Consider the following 23,888-nt stretch of genomic DNA (forward strand, 5'->3'; position numbering starts at 1 on the left):
CAGTCAGGGAGCTCTGGCTGAGCATCAGCCAGGATGTGACCTGGAAACCTGGCTTGACTCTTAGGTCGATAGTGTTGTTCCTTTCAATGGACTCACTCATCACAACTCAAGAATTGCAGAGTAGGCAGCGCGGAGCCAGTCAGAGAATCCTTGCCTCCTTAACAGCCAAAGCCTTTAGGACACAAAGTTATAAACATATTTTTTTTTTTTTTTTTTTTTTGAGGCGGAGTCTTGCTCTGTCGCCCGGACTGGAGTGCAGTGGCCGGATCTCAGCTCACTGCAAGCTCCGCCTCCCGGGTTTACGCCATTCTCCTGCCTCAGCCTCCTGAGTAGCTGGGACTACAGGCGCCCGCCACCTCGCCGGCTAGTTTTTTTGTATTTTTAGTAGAGACGGGGTTTCACCGTGTTAGCCAGGATGGTCTCGATCTCCTGACCTCGTGATCCGCCCGTCTCGGCCTCCCAAAGTGCTGGGATTACAGGCTTGAGCCACCGCGCCCGGCATAAACATATTTTAAAGTCTCTTTCCAGCCCCAAAATTCCTCTGTGCTGGGTGTGGGAGCATTTTTATAACTGACAGGCGGCTTGTGGCAACCCCAGAGCTGGTGCTTCTGGACAAACCTCCACCTTCTACCTAAAAGGGCTGCTCCCTGGTGTGCTGGAATTGGGGCCTTGAGCCTGATCCAGCTTTGAGGGTCAGGGAGGGAGCCTGGTTCGCCAGCCCCAGAGTATTAGAATTTTGGTTGGAATCGGACAGAATATCAGGCCTCCACTAGGGGGCGCCGTGACTCCAGCGGGGCCCAGGTGGTTTCAGGGCTGTGAGAGACAATCTGGGCAAGGGGATCACCGGGGTCGCGGGTTGTGGGAGCTCCTGAGAGAGGCTCTCCGGGACGGGTGGATTCTGCAACCATTCAGGGAGGAGGGGGCTGGGGCTCCGTGGGATTCGGGGTAGCACAAATATCTGGGAGGGAAACTATGGCCTAGATGAAGTCTTAGGATGCCCAGTTCAGGGGCACTGCAGCCTCCAGTGGTCGCTTAGGGGGCCCCGGCCCGACCCAGTTTCAGGCGGTTCAGGTAGAGGAGGTCACTATCAAGGCTTCCGGGCTACGGGGGCGTGGCCTGGTACAGGGGCGTGGTCTCTGCTGGGCGGGGCGACGCGGAACCCGGGTGGCGGCAGCTGCAGTGGCAGGAAATCGGGGCTCGGCCCCGCCGGCGCGCGACCCCATCCCCATCCCGGCCCCTGCAGAGCGATCCCCGGGCCCAGATATGGACGCAGCAGAGCCGGGTAGGGGGTTGGGGATCCGGGAGGGGCCTCCCCCGACCATCCCCTGCTTCCTACATTGAGGGGATACGCTTGTCCCGCTCCGTCCCGAAAGCCAGGAGAGGAGTTCCTGAATGGGAAGGACCCAGGGATCCTCCATTGTGGGGAGCCCTATGCCTGGAGGGGTTTGGGACGCCAGCCCTTGATTCCCCCTCCCCCTTTAGATCCCTCACCCCAGACGCCTGGGGGAGGGGGCCCAGGAAGGGGAAGTGGCTGCTTCTGCTTCTGATTTTTGTGATGGGGGCAGGGTGCTGAGGGAGAGGGCAACGCGGTAGGATCCCCACAGGGCTCCTCTATAGCCCTGGGGAGCGGGCAGTGCTGGTCTGGGCCCCCTAGGAGAGGGGGCAGGGGGGCAGCAGCAGAAATGTGGCAGGGTCCGACTTGGTGTTTCCGGCCGTCTTTGTGTCTGTGTTGTGTATGAGGAGTGTCATTCGGTCTTTATGTCCCTCATGGCTTCAGTCTCTCCATGTGTGTTTCTGCCTCAGGCTCTGCCTGGCTGTCCCTTGTGTATTTCCATCTGTCTAGCCTGGGTCCATGTGGTTCCATTGTGAGGCCGGCTCTCTTCTCGGAACAGCGTGGTTGCATCTGGGGCATCTGTTTTGTTGGTTTGCTTCTGGGTGCAGACCAGGGTGTGGGTGTCTCTGTTCCCGAGCAGCTGTCTCTGGTCTCTGGTGGTGTGTGAGTCCATCTGCCTGCCTCAAGTTGGCCCCAACTAAGCCCTCCTACTCCTCTCTTTCTCTCTCTCTTTCCCTTTCTCTTCCACCCCCTCCAAATGAGACTGGTTGAGGTGCCGTGGGTGGAGGGAGGCAGTGGTTAGCCCATGTATTACACTCCCCTCCCCCAGGGCTCCCCCCGGCTCCTGAGGGCAGGAAGAGGTACAGTGACATCTTCCAGAGCCTGGACAACTTCGAAATCTCACTGGGGAACGTGTGAGTCTGAGCCTGGATCGCCCCCAAATCCTGCCAAGATGCCCCAACCCCCTAACCATTTAGGTGCCCTGAAGTCCCATTTGGAACCCTTAACATCTGGACCTACATACCTAATAACCAGAGAAATATAGGATGGGAGCCTCCAAAATGCCTGGGTATCCCAAAAGTGTCCCCCTAAATAGACTGGAAATCCCCAAAGTGGTCCTAGAACCCTACATATTCTTGTAACCCCTTAATACATTTGCGATCCCTATAATCCCACTCTATGAACCCCAAAGTTACCTGGGGCCCTTCAGACCCTTTTTCAAGTCCCATTTTAAAAAAACTCACCTGATTCCCCCAAAACACCATTCTTCGGACCTCCTAGGTACAAGAGATGCCACAGAGGTGATGTTTGCCACAAACAACCCTAAAGTCCCCAGCACCCCTTGGCAGGACAGACTGGGTGTAAGGTGGCATCCTGACACACCTTTATCCCCCAGGACCCTTGAGATGCTGGCTGGAGACCCTCTACTCTCAGAAGACCCAGAACCTGACAAGACCCCCACAGCCACTGCTGTGAGTGGGGAGTAGGGGAATAGGGAGGAAGGCCTCAGGCAGAGGGGGCCTTAGGAAGGCCAGGTCCCTGCCCTGTTTGCTTCTGAATACTGTCTCCCTCCCCCACAGACCAACGAAGCCAGCTGTTGGAGCGGCCCCTTCCCAGAGGGTCCCGCACCCCTCACAGGTAGGGGCTTCTGGAGGCCAGGACACTGGGGACCGCAAGCAGTCTTTCCTTCAACAAATCACCACTGACCCCCTGTTCCATGCGAGGCATCGTTTAGGTTTTGGGAACATGGCAGTACACACAACAGATCTCAGTCCCAGCCCTCAGGGAGACCCCAGGCAGGGTGGAGGCTGAGGTAGGAGGATCACTTGAAGCCAGGAATTCGTGACCATGCTGGGCAACAGTGAGACACGATCCCTACCAAAAGAAAAAAAAAATGTTTTAATTAGCTGGATGTGGTGGTGTGTGCCTGTAGTCCCAGCTACTTTGGAAGCTGAGGCTGGAGGACTGATTAAGCCTAGGACTTTGAGGCTGCAGTGAGATATGATCGTGCCACTGCACTGCAGCCTGGATCCCTGTCCAAAAAAATCAAACACAGGCTGGGCACAGTGGCTCATGCCTGTAATCCCCGCACTTTGGGAGGCTGAGGCGGGTGGATCACCTGAGATTGGGAGTTCGAGACCACCCTGACCAACATGGAAAAAGCTTGTCTCTACTAAAATTACAAAAAATTAGCCAGGCGTGGTGGTGCATGCCTGTAATCCCAGCTATTCAGGAGCAAGAGGCAGGAGAATCGCTTGAACTTGGGAGGCGGAGGTTGTGGTGAGCCGAAATCGCGCCATTGCACTCTAGCCTGGGCAACAAGAGCGAAACACTGTCTCAAAAAAATAAATAAATAAAATCAAAAATCAAAACCAAAAACCAGTGAATCTGTAAAATTGCAACCAGGACAAGTGATCCTAAAGCAGTGTTTGGGGAGCTGTGAGGCTGTAGGACAGGGGCCACTGGTCTGGTCTGGGGGCTTAGGGAAGACATCCATAGCAGACTAGGGTGCAAAGGTCAGAGGTCTATCCATTTTCCCCAGGGGAGGAACTGGACTTGCGGCTCATTCGGACCAAGGGGGGTGTGGACGCAGCCCTGGAATATGCCAAGACCTGGAGCCGCTATGCCAAGGAACTGCTTGCCTGGACTGAAAAGAGAGCCAGCTATGGTGAGGACCCCTTCCACCCAGCCCCAGGCACCAGGCAGTCCCCAGACCCCAGCTAGACCCAGAGCCCTGCTCTCTTTTCCCCCAGAGCTGGAGTTTGCTAAGAGCACCATGAAGATCGCTGAAGCTGGCAAGGTGTCCATTCAACAGCAGGTAGTCATGACTAGACCCCCTAGAGAGCCCAACCCCCACTAGAACCTCACCCTTGCCCCTCACAGATCTTCAGTATCCTCCTACACCACTGTCTCCCCCAGAGCCACATGCCTCTGCAGTACATCTACACCCTGTTTCTGGAGCATGATCTCAGCCTGGGAGCCCTGGCCATGGAGACAGTGGCCCAGCAGAAAAGAGACTACTACCAGGTGAAGGGGAGGGACGGAATGTTACAGAGGGTACCCTGCTGTCCTTCAGGCCTGATCCCCTCGGTTCCCAGCAAGCTGGGAGGAAGGCACCACTACCAACATCGCCATTTCACTGATGAGGAAGCTGAGGCCCAGGGATGCTCGGGAACTTGCCCAAGGTTACCCAGCAAAGATTCAAGCTGGGCTTCCTGTGTAATTGCAAAACTTCACTTTACTTTTTTCTTGAGACAGAGTCTCTTGCTCTTTTGCCCAGGCTGGGGTGCAATGGTGCGATCTCAGCTCACTGCAACTTCCGCTTCCTGGGTTCAAGCAATTCACCTGCCTCAGCCTCCTGAGTAGCTGGGATTACAGGCGCCTGCCACCACACTCAGCTAATTTTTGTATTTTTAGCAGAGATGGGGTCTCACCATGTTGGTCAGGCTGGTCTCCAACTCCTGACCTCAGGTAATCCACCTACCTTGGCCTCCCAAAGTGGTGGGATTACGGGTGTGAGCCACCACGCCCAGCCAAAAACTTCATTTTTGTTTGTGGGGAGGGGCACGAGGTGCTGAGTGTTCTCAGGAGGAAAGCCTCGGTGTCTCTGCTTCCAAGCAGAAAGGATGGGGTGACTTGAGACTTCTGGACACAGGGGTTGGGGCGAGCAGGTCTGGAGAAGACCCCAGGAGGAGAATACTGACTCAGAAAAGGGTCCAGCCAGGCACAGTGGCTCACGCCTGTAATCCCAGCACTTCTGGAGGCCAAGGAGGGAGGATTGCTTGAGCCCAGGAGTTTGAGACCAACCTGGGCAACACAGTGAGACCCCCTACTCCCTTCTCCACAAAAAAAAAAAAAAGTTTTTTAATTAGCTGGGCCTGGTGCACATGTCTGTAGTGCTAGCTACTAGGAGGCTGAGGCTGGAGGATTGCTTGAGGCCAGGAGTTCGAGACTAACCTGGGCAACATAGTGAGATCCCTGTCTTTATCTACCAAAAAAATTTTATTTATTTATTTTATTTTATTTACTTATTTATTTATTTTTTTGAGACAGAGTCTCACTTTATCATCCAGGCTAGAGTGCAGTGGCATGATCTCAGCTCACTGCAACCTCCACCCCCCGGGTTCAAGTGATTCTCCTGCCTCAGCCTCCCAAGTAGCTGGGACTACAGGAGTATGCCATCACATCTGTATAATTTTTGTGTTTTTGTAGAGACGGGGTTTCACCATGTTGGTCAGGCTGGTCTCGAACTCAACTCCTGACCTCAGGTGATCTGCCCACTTTGGCCTCCCAAATGCTGGGATTAAAGGCATGAATGAACACACCTGGCTAACCAAAAAAAAAAAAAAGACATTGTTTTTTGAATTAACTAGGCCTAGTGCACATGCTTGTAGTCCTAACTACTGAGAGGCTGAGGCAGGAGGATTGCTTGAACTCAAGAGTTCAAGTTCAATGCTGCAGTGAGCCTTGATTGCCCACTTGCACTCCAGCCTGAGCAACAAGAGCAAAACTCCGTCTCAAAAAAAAAAAAAAGAGTCCAGAGGCGGCAAAGCACATGGCGCAGGAATGGAAGGACTGGGTGGCTGCTTCTGGGGTCGCCCTAAGACAGCGTCTCCATCCCCATCCCCAACCCTTGCCAGCCCCTCGCCGCCAAAAGGACTGAGATTGAGAAGTGGCGGAAGGAGTTCAAGGAGCAGTGGATGAAGGAGCAGAAGCGGATGGTGAGGCTCGGAATGGGTGGAGGGGTAGGCTAAGAGACAGGCCTGGATGCTGACGTTCTCATCGATGATCCCCCAGAATGAGGCGGTGCAGGCACTGCGGCGCGCCCAGCTGCAGTATGTGCAACGCAGCGAGGACCTGCGGGCGCGCTCCCAGGGGTCCCCTGAGGACCCATCCCCCCAGGCCTCGCCGGGACCTAGCAAGCAGCAGGAGCGACGGCGGCGCTCGCGGGAGGAGGCCCAGGCCAAGGTGGGCACCCGGCCCAGAGCCTCTGTAGCGTTTTGGCTCCCCCTGCCCTCTGCTCTCGCCCACACGCGCCACACCACGCCCCTGGCCTCCCGTTTCCCCAGGCGCTGGAGGCCGAGGCGCTGTACCAGGCCTGTGTCCGCGAGGCCAACGCGCGGCAGCAGGACCTGGAGATCGCCAAGCAGCGAATCGTGTCGCACGTGCGCAAGCTGGTGTTTCAGGGGGATGAAGTGCTGAGGCGGGTGAGACCCATCCCCAAGGCCATCCCCCCTTCACCCCGTTGGGGCCCCGACTGAGTGCCCCGCTCCTCGCCCCTAAGCCACCGTGGGAACACCAGGACTAGCCATTTCCCTCGACAGCCAGTTCCCGCCCCCAGACCCATTGTCTCGGCTCCACCCCATGAGATCCTGTCCCCTGGATGACCAGCCCCTGCTCTGACCACGCCTGGGTCCCCTGGCCGACTGCCCTAGTTCCTAAGCCGCCCAGGTGCGTCCCAAACCCTGACCCCGCCCCAGCTCTGGCCCTGCCCCCAGGCTCCCAGGCCCCGCCCCTTCGCAACTTGGTGTCTCCACCCGGCAGGTGACCCTGGGTCTCTTTGGGCTGTGCGGCGCGCAGGCGGAGCGTGGCCCCCGTGCCTTCGCTGCCCTGGCCGAGTGCTGTGCGCCCTTTGAGCCGGGCCAGCGCTACCAGGAGTTTGTACGGGCGCTGCGGCCCGAGGCCCCGCCCCCGCCTCCGCCCGCCTTCTCTTTCCAGGAGTTCGTTCCCTCCGTGAACAGGTGGGTCACTGGAGCAAGGAGTTGGGAATGAGCCCCGGAATCGCGATGCCAGGCTGTTGGCACCGCAGGCAGGGTACTCGAGGTCAGAGAACGCAAAGCCTTAGTGGAATTTAGTACTCCAGGCTCTCGGGGTTCTTAGGAGGCTGAATGGGTTGTCCCAGTCCTAGGGGCAGGGGCAGGAATTTGGGGCTACTGTACTGCAGGGGCCACAATACCCATGGGTGTCAGGGCCTGCAGACCCAAGTGCTTGGAGCTGGTACCTAGACATGATGCCTGGGTGCCATCACCACAGGCCAGTTTCCTGGGATTCAAACCTTCAAACCTCTGTTTTCTCAGCTCCCCTCTGGACATCAGAAAGAAGCTCTCTGGGCCTCTACCTCCAAGGCTGGATGAGAATTCAGCTGAGCCAGGCCCTTGGGAGGATCCGGGCACAGGCTGGCGCTGGCAAGGTGAGTGCAATGAGGGCCAGGTGGGAGTGGTGCCAGGAGTTCATTCCACCCACACATAGGTGGGCTACAGGAGTGGGGTTTGGGAGCAGGGGACCATCCTTATTGACCTGTCCCACCTAGGGACTCCAGGCCCCACTCCGGGCAGTGATGTGGACAGCGTGGGTGGCGGCAGCGAGTCTCGGTCCCTGGACTCTCCCACTTCCAGCCCAGGTAGGGATAGGACCTGGTCCTGACCCACACTCCCCCTGTGACCATCCTCCAGCCCCTGGTCAAGCTCTGACCCTCAATCTTTATCATTTGACCTCTGACCTACCCGACACCCCTGACCTATTTCCTCAACCTCTTTTTTTATCTTTTTAAAAATTATTTATTTGTTTATTTGAGATAGAGTCTCATTCTGTTGCCCAGCCTGGAGTGCAGTGGCATGATCTCACTGCAACCTCCACCTCCCAGATTCAAGCGATTCTCCTGTCTCAGCCTCTGGAGTAGCTGGAATTATAGATGTGTACCACCACACTGGCTAATTTTTGTATTTTTTAGTAGAGATGGGGTTTCACCATGTTGGCCAGGCTGATCTCGAACTCCTGACCTCAGGTGATCCACCTGCCTTGGTCTTCCAAAGTGCAGGGATTATAGGTCTGTGCCACTGCGCCCAGCCTTTTCTTTCTTTCTTTCTTTCTTTTTTTGAGACAGAGTCTTGCTCTGTTGCCTAGGCTGGAGTGCAGTGGTACGATCTTGGCTCACTGCAACCTCCACCTCCCAAGTTCAAGCGATTCTTGTGCCTCAGCCTCCCAAGTAACTGGGACTACAGGTGCCTGCCCCCATGCCTGGTTAATTTTTGTATTTTTAGTAGAGACAAGGTTTTGCCATGTTGGCCAGGCTGGTCTCAAACTCCTGACCTCATGATCCTTGCCTCATGTGATCCTCCTGCCTCGGCTTCCCAAAGTGCTGGGATTACAGGCGTGAGCCACTGCGTCCAGCCTATTTCCTCAACCTCTTGATCCAGCTTATGAACCACGCCCCAGGCTGCTGACCCAGTTCTCCAACCCTTAACCACTGACCTGTCCAATCCCCCTCCTGACCTCTGACCCCTTAGGAATTAGTGGGTAGTTCTGGAAGCCCTAAAAACCAGGAGTGCCTCCACAGCCCAGGAATCTCCCATGATTCCTCTGACCCCAGGCGCTGGCACGAGGCGGCTGGTGAAGGCTTCGTCCACAGGCACTGAGTCCTCAGATGACTTTGAGGAGCGAGACCCTGGTGAGGCTGAAGCAGGGTAGGGCAGGATGGGACAGGGCAGGGCAGGAGGTGGACCAGGCACCCCTGACCCTGTCTCCCTGCAGACCTGGGAGATGGGCTGGAGAATGGGCTGGGCAGCCCCTTCAGGAAGTGGACACTGTCCAGCGCGGCTCAGACCCACCGGCTGCGGCGACTGCGAGGCCCGGCCAAGTGCCGCGAGTGCGAAGCCTTCATGGTCAGCGGGACGGAGTGTGAGGAGGTGTGGCCCAGGCTAATGACCAAATGACCTTTGCTGATCCCTGATCATCTCCCTGACCTGAGCTTCCTACAGCCTTTCTGCCCCTGGGACCCTAACCTGTTGTCTCCCATGAGCCCCCATTCCTTGAGGATCTCTTCCCCTACTGGTCCCTAATGACCTCCCTGTCCCTGTGACCTTCCCTGCAGTGCTTTCTGACCTGCCACAAGCGCTGCCTGGAGACTCTCCTGATCCTCTGTGGACACAGGCGGCTACCAGCACGGACACCCCTCTTTGGGGTCGACTTCCTGAAGCTACCCAGGGACTTCCCGGAGGAGGTACCCTTTGTGGTCACAAAGTGCACGGCTGAGATAGAACACCGCGCCCTGGATGTGCAGGTGGTGTCCTGACCCTTTATCATCCCCAGAAGTGACCTGACCGAATCAATGGCCTGATCACGAACCGGGTGTCTGTTTCTTACCCTCTCCCTGCAGGGCATTTACCGGGTCAGCGGGTCCCGGGTCCGTGTGGAGCGGCTGTGCCAGGCTTTCGAGAATGGCCGAGCGTTGGTGGAGCTGTCAGGGAACTCGCCTCATGATGTCTCGAGTGTTCTCAAGCGATTTCTTCAGGAGGTGGGTGCTCAGGACACTGAGGGGAACGTGGGCAGGGGCCCTCCACAGCCCACCCACACTCGTGTTGCGCCCTCCGTTCCACCCCCAGCTCACCGACCCCGTGATCCCCTTCCACCTCTACGATGCCTTCATCTCTCTGGCTAAGACCTTGCATGCAGACCCTGGGGACGACCCTGGGACCCCCAGCCCCAGCCCTGAGGTTATCTGCTCGCTGAAGACCCTCTTGGTACAGCTGCCTGACTCTAACTACAACACCCTGCGGCACCTGGTGGCCCATCTGTTCAGGTGTGCATGGGTCCCCAAGCCTTGAAACACGACCCTCTTCCCTGGACATGCGACTACTGACTACCTTGGCTGACCCCTGACACTGACCTCTGACCTTTGACCTGTGTTTTCTGAACTCTGAACCATAATCCATGATTCATAACCTTGGGTACTAATCCCTGACCTCCAGCTCTGGATATGTGGTTGCTGGTCTCAGACAACTTACACCTGTGACATGGGCAAGTCACCACTAGGCTGGCCTGTGGGTCCCACCCTTACCCTCAGACCAATGACCTTGCACCCTGTACCCTGACCTTTCTCTTCACACCATCCCCAGGGTGGCTGCACGGTTTATGGAAAACAAGATGTCTGCCAATAACTTGGGCATTGTGTTTGGGCCGACACTGCTGCGGCCGCCGGACAGCCCACGGGCAGCCGGCGCCATCCCTGTCACCTGCCTGCTGGACTCTGGGCATCAGGCCCAGCTTGTGGAGTTCCTCATTGTGCACTACGAGCAGATCTTTGGGATGGATGAGCTCCCCCAGGCCACTGAGCCCCCGCCCCAAGACTCCAGCCCAGCCCCTGGGCCCCTCACAGCCAGCTCCCAACCGCCACCCCTGGACCTTGACCCGGACTCCCAGCCCCCAGTCCTAGCCTCGGACCCCGGCCCGGACCCCGGCCCAGACCCCCAGCCCCACAGTGCCCTGGAGCAGCATCCCACAGCCACACCCACCGAGGTAAGAACCTACTGGGCCCACAGCCATGGAGAGGGCCTTATCTCTGTTCAATTCTCTTACCTTCTCTTTCATCTTCTTTCCTTTCCTTTAAAAATTTCCTTCATTCTCTTCTTCCCTTCCTCATTTAACTTGTGTTCATTCTGGAAGGAATAATGAGGAATAAGCAGTGGGCAGTGATGATGTAACAAGAGGGAACAGCCCTGCACATGTACTGACATGGGTGATCATTCATTCCTCCAACAGAATATTTATTTTTTTTTTCATTTTTATTTTTTTCATTTTTTTTTTTTTTTTTTTTTTTTTTTTTTGAGACGGAGTCTCGCTCTGTCGCCCGGGCTGGAGTGCAGTGGTCGGATCTCAGCTCACTGCAAGCTCCGCCTCCCGGGTTTACGTCATTCTCCTGCCTCAGCCTCCCGAGTAGCTGGGACTACAGGCGCCGCCACCTCGCCCGGCTAGTTTTTTTTTTTGTATTTTTTTAGTAGAGACGGGGTTTCACAGTGTTAGCCAGGATGGTCTCGATCTCCTGAACTCGTGATCCGCCCGTCTCGGCCTCCCAAAGTGCTGGGATTACAGGCTTGAGCCACCGCGCCCAGCCTATTTTTTTCATTTTTTTTTTTTTGAGATGGAGTCTCGCTCTGTCACCCAGGCTGGAGTGCAGTGGCACAATTTCGGCTCACTGCAAGCTCCGCCTCCCAGGTTCACGCCATTCTCCTGCCTCACCTTCCCAAGTAGCTGGGACTACAGGCGCCCGCCACTGCACCCGGCTAATTTTTTTTTGTATTTTTAGTAGAGACGGGGGTTTCACCGTGTTAGTCAGGATGGTCTCGATCTCCTGACCTCGTGATCTGCCCGCCTTGGCCTCCCAAAGTGCTGGGATTACAGGCGTGAGCCACCACGCCCGGCCCCAGAATATTTATTGAACACATACTATGGGCCAAGCATTGTCATAGGCATTGCAGATACATCCACGAGCTAAATATCCAAAGACCCTGCCCTCTCAGTGCCTGTGTTTTAGTGGGGAAAGACAAACCATAAACATGACACAGTCAGTTATCTGAAATGTGATGAGGTGATGATGATAAGGGTAATGGATCATGCAAAGGTAGAGTAATGGCTGGGCGCAATGGCTCACACCTGTAATCCCAGCACTTTGGGAGGCTGAGGCAGGCGGATCACCTGAGGTCGGGAGTTCGAGACTAGCCCGACCAACAAAGAGAAATCTGTCTCTACTAAAAATACAAAAATTAGCCGGGTATGGTGGTGTATACCTGTAATCCCAGCTACTCAGGAGGCTGAGGCAGGAGAATCGCTTGAGCCCATGAAGCAGAGGTTGTAGTGAGCCGAGACCATGCCACTGCACTCCGGCCTGGGCAACAGAGCAAGACTCTGTCTCAAAAAAAAAAAAAAAAGTGGAGTAAGACACATGACACCAGGAAGCAGCACAGTGGGAGGTGGAGGGCAGTTTGTAGCACTAAGTAGGATGGTAGGGGCAGGTCTTAGAGAGCAGATGGACTTGAGCAAAGACTGGAAGGACGTGAAGGAGTGAGCCAGCCACATGGAGGTCAGATGAAGGGTGTTCCAGGCAAAGGGAACAGCCAGTGCAAAGGCCCCGAGGTAGGAGCGTGCCTGGTGTCTTAGGGCGCAGCCCCACCCTGTAATGAATGAGGGGAAGGTGGTATGAAGTGATACCAAAGAGGAGTGGGCCCAGGTGGCTCTGCCAGCTACCCCGACCTTGCATCTGCTATTCACAGGATGTGGACCACCACAGAGCACCTCCTATGCATAGGGCACAGACCACCACTGAATGCGCACCTGCTATGCAGGGGACACTATAGAGACTTCCTGTTGTCCTCTCCACAGTCCTGAGAGGTAGATAGTATTAGTGAAAATCCTTTACAGATGAAACAACGAAGGCTCTGAGCAGTTAATGACCCTAAAAGGGGACTGTAAGCAGTTGGAATCTTTTTTGTTTTTTGTTTTTTTTTGGAGACAGAATCTCACTGTGTCGCCCAACTGGAGGGCGGTGGTGCGATCTCGGCTCACCAAAACCTCCGCCTCCTGGGTTCAAGCGATTCTCATGCCTCAGAGACAAGGTTTTGCCATGTTAGCCAGGCTGGTCTCAAACTCCTGACCTCAAGTAATCCACCCACCTCAGCCTCCTAAAGTGCTGTGATTATAGGCGTGAGCCACCGCAGCTGGCCGCAGTTGGAATCCTTTATTTATTTTTATTTTTTTATTATTTTTTTTTTTTGAGGCAGAGTCTCGCTCTGTCGCCCAGACTGGAGTGCAGTGGCGCAATCTCGGCTCACTGCAAGCTCCGCCTCCCGGGTTCACGCCATTCTCCTGCCTCAGCCTCCCGAGTAGCTGGGACTACAGGCGCCCGCCACCTCGCCCGGCTAGTTTTTTGTATTTTTAGTAGAGACGGGGTTTCACCATGTTAGCCAGGATGGTCTCGATCTCCTGACCTCGTGATCCGCCCGTCTCGGCCTCCCAAAGTGCTGGGATTACAGGCTTGAGCCACCGCGCCCGGCCGGAATCCTTTATTTTTTTTAGACAGAGTTTCATTCTTGTTGCCCAAGTTGGAGTGCAATGGCATCTCCGCCTCCTGGGTTCAAGCGATTCTCTTGCCTCAGCCTCCCGAGTAGCTGGGATTACAGGCATGCACCACTACACCCGGCTAATTTTTTTTGTATTTTTAGTAGAGACGAGGTTTATCCACGTTGGTCAGGCTGGTCTCAAACTCCTGACCTCAGGTGATCCGCCCGCCTCGGCCTCCCAAAGTGCCTGGATTACAGGCATGAGCCACCGTGCCTGGCCTGGAATCTTTAATAAAGGTCACCAGTCTGGATCCAGAGCTCAGCTGTGAACCAGAAAGACAGCAGCACCCGCTGCTCCACATTGCTAGAACAGTCCATGCCCAAGGCCTGTGCTGCTGGTATCTTGCTGCATCTGCCATTCCTGAGAGCAAGGATCTATCCTGCAGCAGCCCAGAGCTGGGAAGCAGCTGCTGGTGAACTGTGGGTCTCTGAGAGCCGGAATGTCTCATAAAGTGCTCAGGACAGTGTCTGATGTGTAGACACTGCCAACCACTTAGCTAAGGATGGAACAGTAAAGTTGGTAAGGTTGCAGAGAGCAGCCCAGGATGGTAGTTCAGAGGTGCTATCTGGTCCTAATGTGGAGACGGCTGAGCCACTCCCTGGGCTGGCTGTTTGCTAAAAAAGGATTTTCCCACCCTCATGGAGCCCACGGTCCAGACTCAGTGAATGACACTGCTCTGTGCTGGAAGAGCAAGCAGTACACTTATTATTATTTTTGAGACGGAGTCTCATTCTGTTGCCCAGACTGGAGTGCAGGGGCATGATCTGAGCTCACTGCAATCTCCACCTCCCAGGTCCAAGTGATTCTCCTGCCTCAGCCTCCTAGTAGCTGGGATTACAGGCATACACCACCACACCTGGCTAAATTTTGTATTTCTAGTAGAGATGGGGTTTCACCATGTTGGCCAGGCTGGTATCGAACTCCTGACCTCAGATAATCCACCAGTGCTGGGATTACAGGCATGCACCACTATGCCTGGCCAAGCAGTACACTTATAAGGGCATTGTCTATCCCCGAACACCAAAACTGCAAAGGATGACAGGCGCACATTCAGTGCTGTTCCATGCCCTGTGCATAGGAGGAGTTCAGTGGTGGTCCATATCCAGTGCATAGTAGGTGTGAAGTCAGGGGTGGCTAGCAGAGCCACCTGAGCCCACTCCTCTTTGGTCTCACTTCCTACCACCCTTCCCTCATTCATTACAGGGTGGGGCTGCGTCCAAACACACCAGGCACGCTCCTGCCTCAGGGCCTTTGCACTGGCTATTCCCTTTGCATGTGCAGGAAGAAGCCCTCAGCTCTCCAGGAATCTCAAAGAACTGGGATTTTAGTGTTGGGGTCGGTTTCTCCCTGCAGATCCCAACTCCACAGGGTGACCAGAGAGAGGATGTGGCTGAAGACACCAAAGATGGGGGAGGGGAAGGTGAGTATGTTAGGGAGAGGCTCAGGAGTTCTGGGGGTGCCTTGGCCCCAGGGTGACTTGGCTAAAAGATGACTCCTGGGGGGGATATCCAGAGAACTTGGGGGTACTCTGCACTGACCACCCATCCCACACACAGTGTCCAGCCAAGGCCCAGAGGACACACTCCTGGGGACACAGTCTCGTGGCCACTTCAGCCGCCAGCCAGTGAAGTATCCCCGGGGCGGTGTGAGGCCTGTAACCCACCAGCTGTCCAGTCTGGCCCTGGTGGCTTCCAAGCTGTGCGAAGAGACCCCCATCACATCAGTGCCCAGAGGGAGTTTGCGGGGGCGGGGGCCTAGCCCTGCAGCTGCCTCCCCTGAGGGCAGCCCCCTGCGCCGCACCCCGCTGCCCAAGCATTTTGAGATCACCCAGGAGACAGCCCGGCTACTCTCCAAACTGGACAGCGAGGTTGTGCCCAGGGCCACCTGCTGCCCGGATGTCCAGCCTGAGGAAGCCGAGGACCATCTCTGACCACCCTGGCACACTAAATAAGGAAGAAGCCCAGATTGTGAAGACGGACGCAATCTCCCTACCTCCCACCACCTGGTGGCCAAACAGCCTGCCAGCAGTTCAATACTAGGAGAGGTCCAGAGGGTTCCTGTAAGGAAAAACTATTTAATACATGGCCTACGGGAGGCCTAAAACCCTTTCGAGGGCAATGTCCTGGAATCCCCCAACTGGACACAGGTCACTGCCAAGCATCAGGGCCACTCGGGCTCAGAGGTCACTCAGGATCAATACTCAGGGTCAATACAGGTTATGAGATCCTTGGGGTTCACCCTAGTCTCCCACCCCTGGGACAGGGGTGCTTTTGCTACTTTGGTTGTGGTCACTCCCCCACACCTGCCTGCCCCCTTCGTGGACTTGAAGTGACCTTCCTGGAGGAGGTGGGCAGCTCAGACTCCACATCCTGATGGTGCCTGGGGGTCTGATGGCCTCTAATAAACTGTGTCCTGTATGCCCTTGGGTGCATCTCTGCTAGGGGAGAGGCCAGCAGGGCAGCACTCCTTTCCCCCGTTTTACTGATCAGGGGAATCAAGACCTCTTTTTTTTTTTTTTTTTTTTTTTGAGACAGAGTCTTTCTCTGTCGTCCAGGCTGGAGTACAGTGGTGCAATCTCGGCTCCCTGCAACCTCCGCCTCCCGGGTTTAAGCGATTCTCTTGCCTCAGCCTCCCGAGTAGCTGGGACTACAGGCGCACGCCACCACGCCCAGCTAATTTTTTTGTATTTTTAGTAGAGACGGGTTTCACCATGTTGGCCAGGATGGTTTCAATCTCCTGATCTCGTGATCCGCCCGCATCCGCCTCCCAAAATGCTGGTATTACAGATGTGAGCCACCGCGCCCGGCCTCAAGGCCTCCTTCTTACATCATCAAACACCCTGCAGCATCTACCTAAAGGCGGTTGGGGCTGGGCCGCAGCACCCGGCTGAGTCACGCCAGCCCGGCCCTCCCGGAGCTCTGCGTCCCCGATCTGGTCCTGCATAATCAAATACAGTATAACAAAGTTCAGATAACCGGGACAATGGGGCTGTGTGCTCCGGACCGTGGGAGCCCGGGGCCGCCGCAGGGAGGCGGAGGGAGGAAGCCACAGGGCAGGGCAGCGCCGGGCTTTGCAGGGGGCAGCGCTGTCCCAGGGTGAGGAGTACGGGGGCGGGATTGCAAAACCCTAGCGTGCGCCCGATGATCAGCTGGGGCCGCAGGCGTGGGCCTCACACAGGAGGCCGCGGCGCGCTGTAGCTGCCAGCTGGGAAAGCCGAGGATGGGCGGGGGTCCGGGCGGTGGGAGCCAAGTCGGATCAGGGAGTGGCTTGTAACTCGGCGGCCCATTGGACACGAAGAAGAGAGCGGGGTGGGGCTGGGAGGGTTGGGGGTCCGGAGAAGGGGCGCGGACCCGAGACCACCTGGAGCTCCGCCCGGGCTGCGCGGAGTCGCGGCGGGAATTTTCGGGTCAGCCCCGCAGGCTCGAAACTGCGGGCGCGTGAGGTGTGCAGGGACCAGGGTGGGGGTCCCGCGCCGGAAATAGAGGCTACCGAGGGGCCGCGAGGCGGGGAGGAAATAGGGGGGCTGCGGTTCCGGGCGACACCGCCCCCGACGCGGCCGCGGAGGCGGGGCTCCCCCAGGTGGCGGGGCGGGGCGGGACTCCCCCAGGTGGCAGGGGCGGGGCGCCGGGGAGACCCCGCCTCCCACGCCCTCTCTGCAGCCCACGCAGGGCGCACCCGGACGCTCCACCGCTCCCGCCGCGGTCGCCGGGCCATGGGCCTCGAGCCCGCCCCGAACCCCCGCGAGCCCGCCTTGTCTGCGGCGTGACGGGAGGCCCAGGTGAGGCCGGCACGGACGGGAGGCGGGCGGGTGCGGGCCTGGGCCCGGGGGAAGGGCGCGGCATGTGCCTGCGGGGCCAGGACGCCGCCCTCTGATCCCTTAACCCTCTACCCCTTCCCCAGTCTGGAGACGCCTGGAGGCCCGGCCAGCTGTCCCTTCCCCAACCGCTGTCTTTGTCCCGGAGACCGCCAGTGTCCTCCGTCCCACCCGGAACAGCCTATTGCCCCGCCCGCTTGGGAAGCACCCGCGCCCAAATCCCGCAGACCAACTTCTAGGGCCGCCTCTCTGTCCACTCCGATCACCTCCACGCCTCGGCACCGCCCCCTCGCAGGGTCCTAGCAAGTGACCTCACTCTTGTCTGCACACGCTCCCGGGTCTCTGCTCCCTACACTGACTCCGGCACCTAAGTGACCCTCCCTCATCTCGTCCTGCAGTTCACACCCCTTTGTCTTGCCCTGACCCTCCTCTACCTACAACTCAAACCGGGTCACACATTGGCAGCAGGTGGGCTGGGATTCGACCATAGATGGGTTTTGTTTCACTTCTTCTAGTTCAAAACCCTATTGACTTGGGTTATGTCTTGCACACAGGTCTTATTAGTAGGCAAGAAACAGCAGCTCCTCCACCCCCACTCCAGCCCCATGGAGCTTGCTTTTTCCAGGCCACCGTGGTCCTCACCACTGCCACTTTGCTCCGAGGCATCTGAATTCAAGATCCTTGTCCTTCCTTGTCCTCTGTAGCTGCCGCCCCTCCCTGTGTCCTTCCAAGAAGCGCCACATGCACTGATCTCTTGTGTCCCCAGATGGTCACCATGGGCCAGTGCTACTACAACGAGACCATTGGCTTCTTCTATAACAACAGTGGCAAGGAGCTCAGCTCTCATTGGCGGCCCAAGGATGTGGTCGTGGTGGCACTGGGGCTGACCGTCAGTGTACTGGTGCTGCTCACCAATCTCCTGGTCATAGCAGCCATCGCCTCCAACCGCCGCTTCCACCAGCCCATCTACTACCTGCTAGGCAACCTGGCGGCGGCTGACCTCTTCGCGGGCGTGGCCTACCTCTTCCTCATGTTCCACACTGGTCCCCGCACAGCCCGACTTTCACTTGAGGGCTGGTTCCTGCGGCAGGGCTTGCTGGACACAAGCCTCACTGCGTCGGTGGCCACACTGCTGGCCATCGCTGTGGAGCGGCACCGCAGTGTGATGGCCGTGCAGCTGCACAGCCGCCTGCCCCGTGGCCGCGTGGTTATGCTCATTGTGGGCGTGTGGGTGGCTGCCCTGGGCCTGGGGCTGCTGCCTGCCCACTCCTGGCACTGCCTCTGTGCCCTGGACCGCTGCTCGCGCATGGCACCCCTGCTCAGCCGCTCCTATTTGGCTGTCTGGGCTCTGTCCAGCCTGCTTGTCTTCCTTCTCATGGTGGCCGTCTACACCCGCATTTTCTTCTATGTGCGGAGGCGAGTGCAGCGCATGGCAGAGCATGTCAGCTGCCACCCCCGCTACCGAGAGACCACGCTCAGCCTGGTCAAGACTGTCGTCATCATCCTGGGTGAGTGGGGCCCTCAGGGGGCAACAGGCACCCTGCTTCCCCTCCGTCTCCCACAAGATACTTCGAAGCAATGAACAAGACAAGCTACCTGATAGAGGGTGATAGGGGGAAGACTTAGGTGGGGGATGTTCTCCAGGGAGGTGATATATGAGCAGAAGCCTGAATGCTGAGGATAGGAACAGAGAGAGTTCCAGGCAGAGGAAACAAAGTAAAAACCTAAAGGCAGTACCAGGCCAGAGCCTCTAAAGAGGAAAGCGGGCTTGTGAGGAGGAGAGTTCAGCAAGGCCTTAAGGGGCACAGACAGGAGTCATATTTTGAGTTTCGTGGGAAGCCCTTGAGAGTTTTTAGCAGTGCTGGCCGGGTGCGGTGGCTCCCGCCTGTAATCCCAGCACTTTGGGAGGCCGAGACGGGCGGATCACGAGGTCAGGAGATCAAGACCATCCTGGCTAACACAGTGAAACCCCGTCTCTACTGAAAAAAAAATACAAAAAATTAGCCGGGCGTGGTGGCGGGCGCCTGTAGTCCCAGCTACTGGGGAGGCTGAGGCAGGAGAATGGCGTGAACCGGGAGGCGGAGCTTGTAGTGAGCCGAGATGGCGCCACTGCACTCCAGTCTGGGCGACATAGCGAGACTCCATCTCAAAAAAAAAAAAAATTAAAAAAAAAAAAAAGCTGGCGCGGTGGCTCACGCCTGTAATCCCAGCTCTCAGGGAGGCAGAGGCGGGAGGATAGCTTGAGCCCAGGAGTTCGAGACCTGCCTGGGTAATACAGCGCGACCCTGTTCTCCACAAAAAGGAAAAAAAAAAAAAAGACAAAAAAAAAAGAGTTTTTAGCAGTGCTAAGCCTGGTTTAACAAAAAGTCTTTAAATTATTTTTTAATCTATATGTATTTTTAAATTATTATTATTATTATTATTATTATTTTGAGACCGAGTCTCGCTCTGTCACCCAGGCTGGAGTGCAGTGGCGCAATCTCGGCTAACTGCAACCTCTGCCTCCCAGGTTCAAGTGATTCTCCTGCTTCGGCCACCTGAGTAGCTGGGACTACAGGTGCATGCCACTACGCCTGGCTAATTTTTGTATTTTTGGTAGAGATGGGGTTTCACCATGTTGGCCAGGATGGTTTTGATCTCTTGATCTTGTGATCCACCTGCCTTGGCCTCCCAAAGTGCTGGTATTACAAGCATGAGCCACCGCACCCAGCCCATACTTTTAAATTTTGAAATTTTTTTTTTTTTAGAGACAGGGTCTTACTCTTGCCCAGGCTGGACTATAGTGGCTCCATCGTAGCTCACTGCAGCCTCGACCTTCAGGGTTCAGGCAATCCTCCCGCCTCAGCTTCCTGAGTAGCTGGGACTACAGGCATGTGCCACCACACCTGGCTAATTTTTTATTTTTTGTAGAGATGAGGTCTCACTATATTGCCCAGGCTGGTGTCAAACTCCTGGCCTCAAGCTATTATCCTGCCTCAGCCTGTCAAATGCTGCAGTGAGGTATGATCGTGCCACCGCACTCCAGCCTAGGTGATAGAAGGAGACCGTGTCTTAAAAAAACACACACAGGCCGGGCGCAGTGGCTCACGCCTGTAATCCCAACACCTTGGGAGGCCGAGGCAGGCGGATCATGATGTCAGGAGATCGAGACCATCCTGGCCAACATGGTGAAACCCCATCTCTACTAAAATTTAAAAAAAACAAGCGGCTGGGCATGGTGGCGGGCGCCTGTAGTCCCAGCTACTCTGAAGGCTGAGGCAGGGGAATCTCTTGAACCTGGGAGGCAGAGGTTGCAGTGAGCCAAGATTGCACCACTGCACTCTAGCCTGGCGACAGAGCAAGACTCCATCTCAAACACACACACACACACACACACACACACACACACACACACACATGTCCAGTGCCTTGGCCACTGTGTACCAATTAGCATAGATGGCCCATCTTAGCAGGTCTTCCTGTTACACCGCAGAATCAGCAAAACAGTCAACTCTTGCACTGCAAACTGCACCGTTATTGTTTGAGCTCTGGAGACCTCTCCAACCCCAAACTGAGAGCTGTAGGTGCCGCGCCTCTGACAGCTTGCCCAGCTCACTTCCGCCTCTGTCCCACAGGGGCGTTCGTGGTCTGCTGGACACCAGGCCAGGTGGTACTGCTCCTGGATGGTTTGGGCTGCAAGTCCTGCAATGTCCTGGCTGTAGAAAAGTACTTCCTACTGTTGGCTGAGGCCAACTCACTGGTCAATGCTGCTGTGTACTCTTGCCGAGATGCTGAGATGCGCCGCACCTTCCGCCGCCTCCTCTGCTGTGCGTGCCTCCGCCGGTCTACCCGCGAGTCTGCCCACTATACATCCTCTGCCCAGGGAGGTGCCAGCACTCGTATCATGCTTCCCGAGAACGGCCACCCACTGATGGACTCCACCCTTTAGCTACCTTGAACTTCAGCGGTATGCAGCAAGCAACAAATCCACAGCCCCTGATGACTTGTGGGTGCTCCTGGCTCAACCCAACCAGCGGGACTGACTGACTGTCAGGCCAGGGTCTGGCACGGCACAGCACCACTGGCAGCCCTCCCCAGGCACACCACTCTGCCCAGAGAGTGGGGGCTTGGGGGTCATCTCCCACTGCCTGGGGGAGTCAGATGGGGCACAAGAATCTGGCTCTTCAGCCATCTCAGGTTTAGGGGGTTTGTAACAGACATTTTTCTGTTTTCACTGCGTATCCTTGGTAAGCCCTGTGGACTGGTTCCTGCTGTGTGATGCTGAGGGTTTTAAGGTGGGGAGAGATGAGGGCTCTCTCGGGCCATGCTACCCAGTGTGACTGGGTAATGAGGACAGACTTGTGGACGTCCCATCCACCTGAGGCTGATTCTTTAGCAGCAGAGACTGAGGGATGCAGAGTGTGAGCTGGGAAAGGTTTGTGGCTCCTTGCACCCTCCAGGGGCTGGCCTGTCTCTGTTAGAATTGAAGCAGTCCACTGGGAGGGGATGATACAAGGAGTAAATCTTTCTTTTCACTCCGAGGTCTCCAAAACATTTGTTGTTATCAATTCAGACAGTGTATCTCTCCATGTGTCCCGGAATTGTCTACCTTGGCCCAGGTCCAGCAAGGATCCTTCAACATTGGCCCTGTGCTCCCTCTTCTTCAGTCTGGCTGGCTGTTATTCCATCTCTTTTTTTTTAGACAGAGTCTCACTTTGTAGCCCAGGCTGGAGAGCAACAGCACAATCTCAGCTCACTGCAACCTCCACCTCCCGGGTTCCAGATTCTCGTGCTTCGGGGTAAGCTGGGATTACAGGTGCATGCCACCACGTCCGGCTAATCTCTGTATTTGTATTTTTATTATTTATTTATTTGTTTGTTTGTTTGTTTTTGAGAGGGAGCCTCACTCTGTCGCCCAGGCTGGAGTGCAGTGGCTTGATCTCGGCTCACTGCAACTTCTGCCTCCTGGATTCAAGCGATTCTCCTGCCTCAGCTTCCCAAGTAGCTGAGTTACAGGTATCTGCCACCACATTCAGCTAATTTTTGTGTTATAGTAGAGATGGTGTTTCACCATGTTGGCCAGGCTGGTCTTGAACTCCTGACCTTGAATGATCCACCCACCTCAGCCTCCCAAAGTGCTGGGATTACAGGTGTGAGCCACCGCATGCCTGGCTAATCTTTATATTTTTAATAGAGGTGGTGTCCCACCATGTTGGTCAGACTGGTCTCGAACTCTTGACCTCAAGCGATCCACCCACCCACCTTGGCCACCCAAAGTGCTGGGATTATAGGCATGAGCCACCACGCCCAGTCCCTCTCTTATTGGGGTCTTGCATCTGTTCCCCTCTATCTCTGTTCTTTGTTTCCCCTGTCTGTTGCTCTGCCTCCATCTCACTGCCTGCCTGCCTGTCTTTCTCTGCAGCTCAGGGTAGTGTCTGTACCCTATGAGCCCCCTCCCTCCCCACTGCCCTTTTGTTTGAGCCCTGATGGTTCAAGGTCATGTGCCCAGCCATTTCTATCCCATTGCCCACGACCTGCATTCACACTTCCAGCCACAGGTTGTGGGGTTCAGGTAGTGGGATGCAGGATTTGAGCATTACCATTTCTCAAGCTCCTCTGATGTGCCTGGCACACTGGTAAGCACTTTAGGTGCTTTTTTTTCCATTTTTTTTTTTTGAGACAAAGTCTGACTGTGTCCTCCAGGCTGGAGTGTAGTGTGCAATCTCGGCTCACTGCAATCTCTGCCCCCCAGGTTCAAGCGATTCTCCGGCCTCAGGTCCTGAGTAGCTGGGATTACAGGCGCCTGCCACTGTGCCTGGCTAATTTTTGTATTTTTGGTAGAGATGGGGTTTCACCGTCTTGGCCAGGCTGGTCTTGAACCCCCAACCTCGTGATCCACCTACCTCGGCCTCTCAAAGTGCTGGGATTACAGGCATGAGCCATTGTGCAGGGCTTTTTTTTTTTTTTTGAGGCAGAGTCTTGCTCTGTTGCCCAGGCTGGAGTGCAATGGTGCGATCTTGGCTCACTGCAACCTCTGCCTCCCAGGTTCAAGTGATTCTCCTGCCTCAGCCTCCCGAGTAGCTGGGATTACAGGTGCCCACGACACCCAGCTAATTTTTATTTTTAGTAGAGATGGGGTTTCACCATGTTGGCCAGGCTGGTCTTGAACTCCTGACCTCAGGTGATCTGCCACCTCGGCCTCCCAAAGTGCTGGGATTACAGCTGTGAGTCACCATGCCCAGCCTTAGATTCCTTATTATTTAATCACCTGCATCTTATGGCCCTATCTTGGCCCACTGCAACCTCCACCTCCTGGGTTCAAGCAATTCTTCTGCCTCAGCCTCCAGAGTAGCTGGGACTACAGGTGTGCACCACCATGCCCTGGGCTAATTTTTGTATTTTTAGTAGAGACGGGGTTTCATCATATTGGCCAGGCCTCCTGACCTCGTGATCCACTGGCCTTAGCCTCCCAAAGTGCTGGGATTACAAGTGTGAGCCACTGCACCAGGTGTTTTTTTTTTTTTTTTTTAGAGACAGAGTCTTGTTCTCCCTCGCCCAAGCTGGAGTGCAATGACAAGATCTTGGCTCACTGCAGCCTCCACCTCCCACGTTCAAGTGATTCTTCCACCTTAGCCTCCCAAGTAGCCGGGATTACAGGCACCCACCATCATGCCTGGCTAATTTTTTGTACTTTTATAGAGATGGGGTTTCCCCATATTGGCCAGGCTGGTCTCAAACTCCTGACCTCAGGTGATTCGCCCACCTCAGCCTCCCAAAGTGCTGGGATTATAGGCATGAGTCACCGTGCCTGGCCTTTTTTTTTTTTTTTTTTTTTGAGACAGAGTCTTGCATGATCTCAGCTCACTGCAA

At 55.9% G+C, this 23,888-nt stretch overlaps 2 protein-coding genes across 13 annotated transcripts; both read left to right on the top strand.

The window, feature by feature from the left end:
* The first annotated feature begins 1,126 nt into the window (after window positions 1-1,126).
* On the top strand, window positions 1,127-15,642 carry GMIP (GEM interacting protein). 10 transcript variants are annotated; one of them, XM_033200345.1, is made up of 21 exons: window positions 1,127-1,282; window positions 2,163-2,247; window positions 2,730-2,805; window positions 2,914-2,971; window positions 3,876-4,001; window positions 4,087-4,151; window positions 4,253-4,360; window positions 5,974-6,054; window positions 6,131-6,301; window positions 6,403-6,540; window positions 6,878-7,074; window positions 7,411-7,523; window positions 7,644-7,733; window positions 8,670-8,780; window positions 8,864-9,018; window positions 9,204-9,392; window positions 9,489-9,626; window positions 9,715-9,911; window positions 10,228-10,627; window positions 14,507-14,645; window positions 14,782-15,642. In XM_033200345.1, exons 1-21 carry the CDS (start codon window positions 1,264-1,266, stop codon window positions 15,153-15,155), a joined length of 3,030 nt encoding a protein of 1,009 aa, XP_033056236.1. In that variant the 5' UTR covers window positions 1,127-1,263; the 3' UTR covers window positions 15,156-15,642. The 10 variants fall into 10 exon arrangements, with proteins under 10 accessions (XP_033056236.1, XP_033056240.1, XP_033056238.1 ...); XM_033200349.1 differs by having other exon boundaries at window positions 14,579-14,645; XM_033200347.1 differs by having other exon boundaries at window positions 8,703-8,780.
* An 822-nt stretch (window positions 15,643-16,464) lies between these two features.
* Window positions 16,465-21,559, top strand: LPAR2 (lysophosphatidic acid receptor 2). Of its 3 annotated transcripts, none has more exons than XM_033200395.1 (3): window positions 16,465-17,003; window positions 17,126-18,547; window positions 20,654-21,559. In XM_033200395.1, the coding sequence occupies exons 2-3, from the start codon at window positions 17,806-17,808 to the stop codon at window positions 20,965-20,967; spliced, it is 1,056 nt and encodes a 351-aa protein (XP_033056286.1). In that variant the 5' UTR covers window positions 16,465-17,003; window positions 17,126-17,805; the 3' UTR covers window positions 20,968-21,559. The 3 variants fall into 3 exon arrangements, with proteins under 3 accessions (XP_033056286.1, XP_033056288.1, XP_033056287.1); XM_033200397.1 differs by having other exon boundaries at window positions 17,594-18,547; XM_033200396.1 differs by having other exon boundaries at window positions 17,806-18,547.
* Window positions 21,560-23,888: the final 2,329 nt, after the last annotated feature.

Source organism: Trachypithecus francoisi, unplaced genomic scaffold (assembly GCF_009764315.1).
Source record: "Trachypithecus francoisi isolate TF-2019V2 unplaced genomic scaffold, Tfra_2.0 Lachesis_group5, whole genome shotgun sequence".
NCBI classification, from domain to species: domain Eukaryota; kingdom Metazoa; phylum Chordata; class Mammalia; order Primates; family Cercopithecidae; genus Trachypithecus; species Trachypithecus francoisi.